The sequence below is a fragment of the Guillardia theta genome, assembly GCF_000315625.1.
Source record: "Guillardia theta CCMP2712 unplaced genomic scaffold GUITHscaffold_118, whole genome shotgun sequence".
Classification (NCBI taxonomy): domain Eukaryota; class Cryptophyceae; order Pyrenomonadales; family Geminigeraceae; genus Guillardia; species Guillardia theta.
This window is the reverse complement of record NW_005434556.1, coordinates 98,332-109,331: the sequence shown is the minus strand read 5'-3', so window position 1 is coordinate 109,331 and position 11,000 is coordinate 98,332. Positions and strand designations below refer to the sequence as shown.

The 11,000-nt window shown below is 55.4% G+C and overlaps 3 protein-coding genes across 3 annotated transcripts in view; 2 read left to right on the top strand and 1 right to left on the bottom strand.

Annotated features, from left to right (window-relative positions):
• Positions 1 to 951: 951 nt before the first annotated feature.
• Positions 952 to 2,780, bottom strand: GUITHDRAFT_117940 (hypothetical protein; the record flags this gene model as incomplete). Its single annotated transcript, XM_005822830.1, has 11 exons — positions 952 to 1,032; positions 1,083 to 1,142; positions 1,193 to 1,309; positions 1,370 to 1,555; positions 1,604 to 1,736; positions 1,788 to 1,885; positions 2,009 to 2,096; positions 2,149 to 2,274; positions 2,329 to 2,375; positions 2,427 to 2,658; positions 2,707 to 2,780. 11 exons carry the CDS (start codon positions 2,778 to 2,780, stop codon positions 952 to 954), a joined length of 1,242 nt encoding a protein of 413 aa, XP_005822887.1.
• A 394-nt stretch (positions 2,781 to 3,174) lies between these two features.
• Positions 3,175 to 3,745, top strand: GUITHDRAFT_117939 (hypothetical protein; the record flags this gene model as incomplete). The annotated part of the gene is made up of 3 exons (XM_005822829.1): positions 3,175 to 3,395; positions 3,464 to 3,617; positions 3,665 to 3,745. 3 exons carry the CDS (start codon positions 3,175 to 3,177, stop codon positions 3,743 to 3,745), a joined length of 456 nt encoding a protein of 151 aa, XP_005822886.1.
• Positions 3,746 to 4,936: 1,191 nt separating this feature from the next.
• GUITHDRAFT_146158 (hypothetical protein) overlaps positions 4,937 to 11,000 on the top strand; it is a gene marked incomplete at both ends in the record, with an annotated part of 6,567 nt that continues 503 nt past the window's right edge. Inside the window, 17 exons of the mRNA XM_005822828.1 lie at positions 4,937 to 5,040; positions 5,087 to 5,364; positions 5,441 to 5,537; positions 5,590 to 5,719; positions 5,785 to 5,841; positions 5,889 to 6,068; positions 6,389 to 6,421; positions 6,651 to 6,691; positions 6,975 to 7,066; positions 7,110 to 7,186; positions 7,259 to 8,852; positions 8,911 to 9,408; positions 9,458 to 9,565; positions 9,795 to 9,859; positions 9,913 to 10,041; positions 10,244 to 10,302; positions 10,895 to 10,946. Of these exons, the coding sequence (XP_005822885.1) occupies positions 4,937 to 5,040; positions 5,087 to 5,364; positions 5,441 to 5,537; positions 5,590 to 5,719; positions 5,785 to 5,841; positions 5,889 to 6,068; positions 6,389 to 6,421; positions 6,651 to 6,691; positions 6,975 to 7,066; positions 7,110 to 7,186; positions 7,259 to 8,852; positions 8,911 to 9,408; positions 9,458 to 9,565; positions 9,795 to 9,859; positions 9,913 to 10,041; positions 10,244 to 10,302; positions 10,895 to 10,946 (3,594 nt within the window). The remainder of the gene's footprint in view (positions 5,041 to 5,086; positions 5,365 to 5,440; positions 5,538 to 5,589; positions 5,720 to 5,784; positions 5,842 to 5,888; positions 6,069 to 6,388; positions 6,422 to 6,650; positions 6,692 to 6,974; positions 7,067 to 7,109; positions 7,187 to 7,258; positions 8,853 to 8,910; positions 9,409 to 9,457; positions 9,566 to 9,794; positions 9,860 to 9,912; positions 10,042 to 10,243; positions 10,303 to 10,894; positions 10,947 to 11,000) is intronic.

Below are 11,000 nucleotides of genomic sequence, written 5' to 3'. Positions count from 1 at the left end.
GAAAGGAAAGAGGAGGAGGAGAAGAAGGAGAAAGCAGAAGGATGGACGAGAAGGAGAAGGACTGGTGGAAGTGAGGAGGAGCAGGAGACGACTGACTCTGTTGAAGAGCAAGTGATATTCACGGACGAGGTTCTGATATTTCGCCTGATGGTAAGACTGCAAGACAACCTATCAGCTCTCACCAAGACATCTACTAGATCTCACGTAGACGTTCTTCAAGCTCTCTATCCATCCCTCCTGCTCACAATGTCAAGCCTTGAAGCTCCACCCCCGCTCATGTCGAATATCTTTGCCTGTTTCACAATCATCCCCTCAAGCTTTGAAATCTGCTCGTCCACATCTGCAGACAGGTTTCAAACCTTCGCCCTCCTTCTACCTCTCCCTCCCTGCCTCCCCCAGGGTTTCTTGTCCCCTCCTCCTCACCGAGCTGCAATGTCGTCAGCACATGGAGAGCACGCGTCAAACACGAGATCTCATCTGTGATGGTAGTCGTCATCCATCGCGATCCTCCTGACCTCTCTCTCTCTCTCCTCACCTCGAAGATGAGAGTTGTGCTTTGTGTAAGAAGACATCTTCTTCTCGCTCTGTTGTCTGTGGTTCAGCTAGTGCGGCCACGAGCACATCAGTCTCGACACGACATGTACCTGACGTAGTTCCTTCAAAGTCTGGGAGATTCTCTCTTCAGATTGCTGCTCCCATCGTCAGCATTGTAATCATCATCATCTCCATCATCATAATCTCCGTCATCATCATCATCTACATCATCTCCATCATCGTCGTCATCATTTGAATTATCATCATCGTAATCATCGTCATCTGAATCTGCATCTACATTATCATCATCATCATCATCATCATCATCATCATCATCATCATCATCATTATCATCATCACCATCATCATCATCATCATCATCATCATCATCATCATCTCCATCCATACAATCATCATTCATGCTTCCTTGCACGTCACCTTCAGTCTCTCTTCCATCGCCTCAGCATACTCATCTTTCTCTTGTTCAAACTGTCTTATCTGACAGCACTCCCTCATCACCACAGCCTTTCTTCATCCCAACACTCTACCAGCTCTACAATCTTGCCGTCTGAAGCAGCTTTCCCTTCCCTCATCTCCGCATACTCCACCTTCGCTCTCTCGTTACCACAACAACATGTCCTCTCCTCCCGCACAAGACCTGCAGCCCCCGCATATCCTCCTGCAAGCTCTCCAAGACGTTGCTCAAGATCTCATTCTTCTGCTGTAAGACCTGGTTGTCTTGTCGCGCCTTCTCCAGCTCCTCTACGTTGACCTCCTGCACACCAACAACACCCTCGTCTCATCCTCCGCACCCTTCACCTCTCCTCCACCTCACCCGCATGCTCTCTGATGTTTGTAGCTTCTGTTCGACCTCCTTCATCGCTTCTTCCGCTTCCTCCAGCTTTTGTTCCTTGCAGACACGCAACTTCACACGCGCATCTCGCCCAGCAAGACAGGCAGTATGAGGTATCACATGCAACAAGCTTGAGCTCCTCAGGTCCTCGACCTGCTGACGGCAGAGCTGACGCGCTCATGTCAGCTGGGGTGTGCGGTGTACTTGTCAAGTCACGTTGAGGTCGTGAAGAGCTCTTGCGATCTGCTCTCCTTGCTGCGTTTCTATCTGCCTCCTGCTCTCCATCTCTCTCTCCATCTCCTCCAGCCTCCCATTCAGCCTTGTCTTGTCTTCTTCCAGCCCGTCGCCTCTGTTGCAGCCGTAACCTCGAACTAACGGCTGCAACGGCAATCGATCGCACCTTGACGTCTGCTGCTCGACCTCGAGCTCGAGGCCTTTCAGTCGCTCGATCTCCTGCTGCATCGACTCGTTTGAAGCCTTCACCTCCCTCAGCTTGCTCTGCTCCAGCATGTCACCAGCTCTACAAGCATCCACCCACTGCTCCTCCTCCTGCTTCTCCACCTGCTCCTCATCTCCTGCCTATCTCCTCCCTCTCGCCCTCCTCCAGCTAAGTCGCCGCACAGCGCGCAAGGAGCGCAGACTCGCCTTGAGACAAGCGACGCGGCCTTGCGACTCTTCTCGCAGCCTCTTCATCTCTTGCTTGTGACGGCTGATCATTCCTCGCCATCACAAGCTTATCACCCCTGCCGCCACCAACTCACTCCTCCTGCATCTTCAGCACTTGAGTCATGTCAAACGACTTGTTCTCCTCTGCCTGCAGGCCTGCAGACCTGTACAGCCATGTCAGCTCCGGCAAGCGCTTCTTGCCATGCAGCAGCATGTCAGCCCTGTAGACAGAGCAAGCACACGGCATTGCTCGTGCAAGCAGCTTCCTGTCGCACCTCAGCTTCTCTTCCAGCATCTTCATCTTGGTCTGCTCGCCCACAAGCTGCAGCACCCCCATCAGCATCGTCTCCGCCACAGCCGTCGACCTCGTCACCTGTTGCTCTAGCGCTGAGATCCTGACCATGCTCTTGAGATCCTTGCACGACATCTCGCGTATCCTCGACATCCACCATGACTCCTGCTCGGTCGCGAGGACCGCGGAGATCGTCTGCTCGCGATGCTTGTGCGTCAGCAGCACCAAGAGAGGGCGAGCAGGCGTCACCTTGGAGAGGCAGCTTGCCTTTGCTCTTCGCTTGTCCGTCACACAGTCATAGGACATGCGGGAGCTGCTTGGGAGACGTGAGCAGCAGATGAGACGATGGCGAGGAGCTCACCGGTCGAGGGAGTTGTTTCCTCTCATCGCTACTCTTCTCTCTGACGGATATCGAGCGGCTCTCGACTCGTTCATCTAGCAGCCTCTCTCAGCTCTCACAAGATCATCTAGACAGGTGCGCGCTCTATCATGCTTTCTTTCCTCTCCTATGGTCATCGTCTTGTCTGCTGCCTGTCTTCTCCTGTTCATCTCTCTCTCTCCTGCCTCAAGTAGCTTCGTCTCCCATCATCGCGGACGGTTGAACCTGACAGCCTCAGGAAACCCGCCTCAGAGGCTTGACTGCTCAGTGACTCCGGCGGACGCCGGGAGTCCGGGCCACCGGGAGACTGAAGTTACTAGTACAAGCGGCCCCGAGCCTCACAGAGTCACAGTCACGTTCTGACCGGGCCAGTTTCAGCTCAACGCGGGGTCACTGTATTGAATGGTGAACTGATGGGAGGGGAGAGATGAAACGACCGTGCTCGCAGCCATGCGTGTACATCCCGCCAGCCAGGCTGTACAGCAGCAGGCATGTAGAGCGCTGCAGAGCCTTGCTGTCAACGACGACAACGAGGTCAAGATCGCGGGGCTCGGGGGCATCGAGGCCGTGCTCGCAGCCATGCAGACTTGTTCCTCAAGCCACCCCGTACAGGAGCAGGCGTGCGGAGCAGTACGGAGCCTGGCTTGCAACGCGGACAACACCTCTATGCCGTGCTCGCAGCCATGCGTGCACATCCCACCAGCCAGCCCGTGCAGCAGGAGGCGTGCGGAGCTCTAAGAAACCTAGCCCTGAACGCGGACAACAGTGTCAAGATTGTGAGGCTCGGGGGCATCGAGGCCGTGCTCGCAGCCATCGAGGCAGACCGATCGAGTGAGGATTTACAGCATCAGGCTATCTGGTTTCAGGCTTCTGGCTCTAATGCAATCAGGAAGGTCGATTCAACTCAATTTGCTTCAGCTTAAAACTGATGTTTGTGCAGAGTCTGAGGACAATACATCGTCATGTTCGAACGTTTCTCTCGGACGCCATGGGCAGGTTCAAGAAAAATGACTTTATTTAGCAGCAGGGTAAGATTGTTCTGAAAGGCTACAGTAACTTTTGTCATCAATGTTTCTCTATGAAATAACAACAATTGTCCTGTTTGTAGCATGATGATGACTGACATGACATGGTTTCATATTTTTATTCATTCACATCTTTCCAACCCGTACAACAAAGAGTGTGTGTGCAAGTATGCAAATGTCTCATCACAAATCACATCTACATGCCCAGTTTGGATTTGATTGGATAGCGAGACCTGAGGACCTTTCAATGAGATCGTATTCTTCAGAATTGACAACTACTACATCATTCCAGACATGGAGCTCGTAATGAAAAGTCCCTTCATCTTTCTCTAACATATTTCAATCTTCAAACTCAACCTTGCCTTACTCACTTAGTCCGAGATCATCCTATCTTGCATTAACGACATCTCTTCGTCGTGAACACGCTCTCTCCGCACTCACATCAGCACTGCAACCATCCTACAAGCTCGTCTCACCACCTATCGACACTTCTTCCAGTCTTTCATGCTACAAGCGCTTCACAAGCTTCACGCCAGCATCTCCCTTCCCTCCTGCCGCCTCTGACCTCCTCCCCCTCCCATTCTCACTTGACTAGCCTTATCCGCTCAATAGCCGTTAGTGATACCTCAATGGCGGCAGGGGGAGGGGGGGTGAAGAGAGAAGGAGAAGAGACGAGAGGAGAGCAGAGCAGAGCAGAGCAGAGCAGATCAGATCAGAGCAGAGCAGAGGAGAGCAGAGGAGAGCAGAGCAGAGCAGAGCAGAGCAGAGGAGAGGAGAGCAGAGGAGAGGAGAGCAGAGCAGAGCATAGCAGAGCAGAGGAGGCACAGGGAGAGAAGGAGAAACAAGGAGGACAAAGGAAAGAGAATGTACAGTCAGAGACTGGGTCCGATCAAGACGAGTCGGCAGCTAGGAGCGCAAGGTTGATGACAGCAAGAGCAGTTCGAGGATGAAACTCTCATGTTGATATGAGCGCAAGGCTGATGACAGCAAGAGCAGTTGGAGTCATGTCAACACGAGAGTTTCACACTCTCATGTTGACATGACTGACGGGCATTGAGGGCCGAGGGGTTGAGAGTGAGAGGCTGGGAGATGGCATGGAAGACTTTTCTCGCTCCCTCATGATTGTTGCTCACAGATCCCTCCCATGCACTGAGATCGGCCTCTACCTCCTCCCTCAACAGCCTCGCATGCCTCCTCTCCCTCCCCTCAGCCTCGCAGTCATGTGCCTCCTGCTGCTAGCGCTTGGCCCAGGACAAGCTCAGGGGCTCTATGTGCTGCAGTCAACCTTCAGGTACAAGCTCAGCATGTTGCGCTACCGGCTTGACGACGGTCAGCAGCTCAAGTCAGTGCGACGGGCTGCCGATCGAGATGGTCTTCATGGCCAGACAGGACAGAATGGCGGACCTGTGCTCCAACCCCTCTTGCCTGCCCCAGCTGCAGTATGTGCCGTCAACGGTCCTCCCTCAAGGGACTTACCGCAACGTTGACTGCTCGCTCGAGGCTGCTGACTTGACGGCGATCTCTAACGTCCAGCAGAGCTACGGGGTGTTTGTGCTGTGGCCGTGGGTCAGCGCTTGTAAAGGAGAGGCGGCGAAAGCTCTCTTGTTTGTCAGCGGTACATGATGGCTGGTTGCCGCCTCCTCTGACCTCGGATCCTCCATCAGGGACGTGCTTCTACAACGCTGACACAGACATGTACATCAAGTTCGACTGTGCGAGCGATAAAGTCAACATGTGCTACGACTCGGCATGCTCTTCCTGCTACGAGCCGCAGGTCCTCGACTCAAGGTGAGCTGAACGGACATGAAGACGGTCGGGGGGACGTGACTGGCTCGCGCAGCAAGTGCTATCGGAATGCTGGGTCGACGTTTCAGTTCTCGTTCGACTGGTCGTGGACGTTTCACTGCTCGACGCTGAGCAACTTCAACAGCCTGTGGAACGACGGCAAGGACGCCAACGTCACCAGCGTGGTGAGGGGAGGAGGAGAGGCTGGGGTGAAGGCTGTGATGACTTTCTTGTGTGTTGGTGCAAGCAGAGGCCGTTGTTGTCTACAACAGACGTGGACGCGATGGGAGGCTACGAGAAGTCGAAAGTGCGTCCTGCTCCTGACTAGTCTGCACGTGCTGATGCCCTTGGAAGGTTGTGCAGCGCACCGAGATGCTGCTGTCCTTCACGCTGGGGCTGGCGAACGAGGCAGACGCTTGCGCGCTACTGCAGGTAGGAGGGTCTGCTGCTGGTCAGGGGGACGTGACGTGTGCTGGATGGCTCAGGCTGACATCTACGAGGAAACTTGCAATAAGACTGTGCTGTCATGTCCAGGTGAGACTGGAGGGGAGGGGAGGAGGGGAGTTGAGTAGGCGGGAAGGGAAAGAAGAGCTGAAGAGAGAAGGAGAGGAAAGGACGAGGTCAGGAGGAGGGAAGAAGAGTGGGAGAGGTGTGGCGAGGAGGCGGAAGAGGAAAGGAAAGGGGATGAGAAGAGAGCGAAAGGTTCAGGGAGGGGGAGGAAGGGAGAGGAGGAGGAGAGGTGAAGAGCATCTCCTGTGTTTCGTCGTCGCTTACCTGTCGCAGTCAACTTCCAGTCTGCTCTGTCTCGCTCCCTCCTCTCCTGCCCGGGTCAGTGGATGACAACGACGGGGCAGCAGAGGCTCTCGCTTATCAACTCCTCCTACTTTGTGAGTTCTCTTTGACCTCCTTCCATCTGTTCTCCTTCTGTTTCACTTCTTTCCTTCCCCTGAATTTTCCTCCCCCTGTTGCTTTCACTTCTCATTTTCACCCCATTTATATCATTGCTCCTCTCCTCTTTCTTGTTCCCACTGTTCGGTGTTTCCCATCCTTTCCTCACTCTCCTTCTCTTGTGTTTTCTTTCCTTTTCTCATGCTTTTCTCTGACCTATCATGTCAGGGAAATGCTACCGCCTCGAGCTTCATTCGCAATCGTTACTGGTAGAACTGTGAAACCTAAACCTGTCGCAGAAAGTTTTGACACCTCAACAAAACAAGATGCGATGAATCATCATTCATTCCTTGATTTCTTCTTAGATGTTTTTGCTCTCGTATGTGGAACATTATCAAAATCTCAATTATGATCATTTCATCTCCTCATCGATTCAACCTGCTTCTTTGTGTTGTGTACTTGTTCTTCAATCTGCAATCATTGTCATTGATCAGTTCTACTTCTGCTTCTCTGCAAACTCTCTCGTTCACTTGCCCATTCATCCGGCTGTAGGTACTGGTGCGACCCCCTATGTTTGACCTGCAAAGATTCTCAATGCACTGAGTGCTTGACGCGACTTGTTCCCAACTTGACAGTTTGGTTCGGTCAGTGCAAACACGTCAAAGCTAAGGTCTCAACTTTCTGCAGGAGAGATAGCAAACTTTACGAAGCTTGACAACTATGAGCAGTCAAGAGCTTACTTCAGAGAGAACTTTCGTTACGAGGTTGTTTGGATTCCCGCTCCACCTCCACCTCCTTCACCTTCTTTCTCCCTTATCTACCTGACAAGTCCGCAGGTCGACCTCAACCGCGATTCTTTCCTCTCCTTCCAAGAATTCTCCCGCGTCGTCGGCAACGCGACCTCGTACGCCATCGGAAACCTCAGCGGAACCGAAGTTCTCTTCCGCATCCTCGACCGATCGGGGGATCGCAGGATTGACATCCTCGAGTACGCCGACGGCATGGCAGCAGGAGCCATCTCCACTCGTCCGCGCGTCCTCTGGCCCAACGTCACCGCCTGCCATGGCGCCATCGCCTTCCCCAAGTTCTTCTGGTGTCCTGCGACCGCGCAGACGTACGCGGACGAGCGCAGCTGCGTTCTCGCATGCCCTTCCTACTGCAAGGACTTGACAACTAGCACCGGGTGGCAGTACGAGCAGCTCAGCGTCGTAGTACCCCTCATGCAGGTACAAGATGACCCCCTCCTAGCCAACCTACCCCGGGTGCTCACCCCCTACATCGGAGGGGTGATGCAGAGAAAGGAGCAGGACTACCTGGTCTACGTCCTCAACGAGCCCAACGCCCCCAGCAGGTCGATCTTCCTCCGCCCCGACGCCTCCTTCCTCTGGCTCCTCAAGGCTGGCAGGGGCTGCCCCTCTCTCGCCTCCGACTACAGGTGCGGCACCTGCCCGGGCATGCAGCCAAACTATCGGATCAACTTCAGAGTCTACGACGCAGAGACGGCGAGGGAGTTTGCGCTGTCGAGCTTGAGGGTCTTGTTGAGCTGGTGCTGTGATGGGGTCTGTCCTGGTGGGCTCCTCTTCAACTCCTCTTCCGACGCTCCTCTTCCTCCTTCCAACCTCTCCGCCACCTCCTCCTTCGCCCTTTCCATCCCTGCCGGAACCTACCTCATCTCGGTTCAGACCAGCGGTTACAACTTCACCCAGCAGAGGGTAACGGTCTACGACACCACGGTCAACGTGTCCATCCCCATCTTCAGGAACCCAGCTGGGAACGAGATCGTGCTGGCCCTCAGCTGGGGAATGTACCCCTCGTCCTTGCGCCTGCGGGCGCAGCTGGGGGGTACAGTCTACGTCTCGAGCGCGGCAGCGATCTACAAGAACGACGAGCTGACGTCGTGGGAGATGCTCGGGCAGAAGCCGGACCTTATCAGGATCGTCATGCAACAGTCAGCTGGCAACTTCGTTCCCACCTCCTTCAACCTTTCAGTCGCAGTCCAGCACCAGGACTCCCCCCTGCTCTCCTCCAGCCAGACCTTCGTCGGAGGAGAGGAGGTGCAAGTGATCTCCTCCTCCGGAGTTCTTGTGAGAAAGTCGCTCTCGAGAGGAGGAGGAGACTACTGGCGGCTCGGTAGGCTCGACGTCAAGTCTTCAACCAGCGCGCTACTGGTGGAGGACGAAGGGACGTCCCCGTACAGCAAGCCGTTTGCCCTCAGCTGCAGTCAAGCTCTGGGAGGTGTTTGCAGCTCGTCGACCTCCATAGCTGGAGTCAGCATCGGCTGCTGCTCCTCCACCACCATCGGATGCAGCGGCAGGTTGTGCGACCCCCTGAGTACCTGCAAGTGCCCGTCCTCCTCCTCCTGCTCTTTCTACTCCCTCTCCTCCCCGGGCACCTCCTGCGGGGTGGGGGCATCGTTCGCTGCAGATGCAGGTCTTCCTTAAACTCCCTCCCCTCCTCTGACCCTCTGACCCCCTGACCCCCTGACCAGATCTCTCCTCCTGCCAGCCCTCCCTGTGCAAGGGGGACGTCTCCTTCAGCGGAGCTGGGCTCATGACGACTCTCACCTACTCTCCAGCTGATCAGAGATGCACCACGGCTCCTTCGTCTTTCTCCCCCCGGATCGAGTACGGCATCTGCAAGCGAGCTTGTGACTTCAGCATCCTCCCAGCTGCCGTTCCCTGCCCCTACGGGACCATCCCAGCTCCCCTTGACAACCTGCTCGCCTGCTCTTCCTTCCTCTGCGCGAACACCACGGGCATCCTCGCTGCAGCTGGAGTCTTCCCGGCCCTCTCGGTTGCCAACGCCTTCAGCTGGTCCCTTGTCATCCGGGGGGACGGCACCTGCCACGTCAGCCCCCCGTTGGGCTACCCCGAGGCGACTGAGGGGGTCAGGGACGAAACTCTGAACCTCTGCATGGCATGCCCAGCTGGATCCTACCTGAACCTCACTAGGGTGTCAGAATGGAGGCCAACGAAGACGTGTCAAGGTGAAGTTGGACAGGGGCCTGTTAAGAGCCGGGCTGAAGTTTGCGGCAGGTTGCCAGGAGACGACGGTCTGGAAGCTTCTCTACTCCCGCAGCTCGGGGTGGCAGGGCAATGTGCTGGACGCAGGAGCTGACTGGTGGAGTCAGATGATCCTCTCCGGTGAAATTTTCATCCTCTGCTACAATGCTACCCTCTGCCCTCCTGCTCCAGTTCTTTCCTCTTTGATTTCTCTCTTCCTGTCCCTCTCCCTCTCCCTCTCCCTTCCCTTCCTCGCATCCTCCTCCTCGCTCTCCGCATCCTCCTCCTCGCTCTCCGCATCCTCCTCGCCATCGCCCCCTGCCCTCTACCTGCTCCTCTCCTCTTCTCCTCTCAAAGTGCCCGCACGCAGGAAACTCAATCTTCCGCCGCAACTGTCCTTCCTGCTCCAACTCTTCCGCCCTCGTCTACTACAAGGTCAGCTGATCTACCTCGAGTTCGACTTCAGCTGGGGTCTGACACTACGGCAGGTCACGGCGTCCGCCTACACCAACAAGCTCTGGTCGAGCAGGATGCTCCATTCGATCCTCACGCAAGACTGGACGACCAGCCAGCCAGGACACACCCTGCACGTGGACTTTGAGCTGTACAGCACCGAGGTCAGGGGGAGAGGAGGAGGAGGAGGAGGGGAAGCAGAGGAGAAGAGAGAGAGGAGGAGCAGGGAATGAGCAAGAGGAGGCAGAGCAAGAGAGAGGAAGGATGCACGAGGGAGGGAGGGACGAGGAGGGGAGGGAGGAGGGGAGGGAAGGAGGGAGGGAGGAGGAGCATATGTGTTTTTGTGGATTGACTTCATCACGTCAGTCGGATGCGACAACGGGAAGGAACCCATGGATTGTCTGCCAGAACTTCACCGCTCCCAAGTGAGCTGAACTCTAGATAGAGGAGCAGGAGCAGGAGAGCAGGAGAAGGAGGAGAAAATGGAGCTGGAGCAGCAGTAGTAGTAGGGAGGAGGAAGGACGAAAAGGATGAGGACGAGGAGAAGGACGAGGAGAAGGACGAGGACGAGGACGACGAGCAGCAGCAGCAGCAGCAGCAGCAGCAGCAGCAGCAGCAGGATTGACTTGAGCTGACAGGGACATCTGTAATGTGACGCTCGTCCGACAAATCAGCCCCAGCAGCGCCAACTCGTCAAACTCAACGAATTTGACAACCGTCGCTAACGCCACTAACGTGACATATGTCAATCAGACCGTCTGCAGACCCTCGAATGAGTAAGATAATCCTCCTCCTCCTCCTCCCTATTCTCCTTCTCCCTATTCTCCTTCTTCTCCTCATCCCCCCGCCCCCCCTTGGTCGCCCTCGCCCTCTTCCTCCCTTCGTTGTCGTCTTCTTCTTCCTCTTCCCCAGCCCTTCGTTCTCCTTGTCCTCCTCCTTCTCCTCCTCCTCCTCAACCTCAACCTCAACCTCGACCCTCTCCTCCTCCTTCTCTTTGTATTGTTGATGGTTCTGTAGGCCGCTGACCTCCTTCTTCACTGCTGGTTTCGGTAAATGCAGCTCGATCTTGGTACGCCTGCGTCTCCTCCTCCTCCTCCTCCTCCTCCTCCTCCTCCTCCTCCTC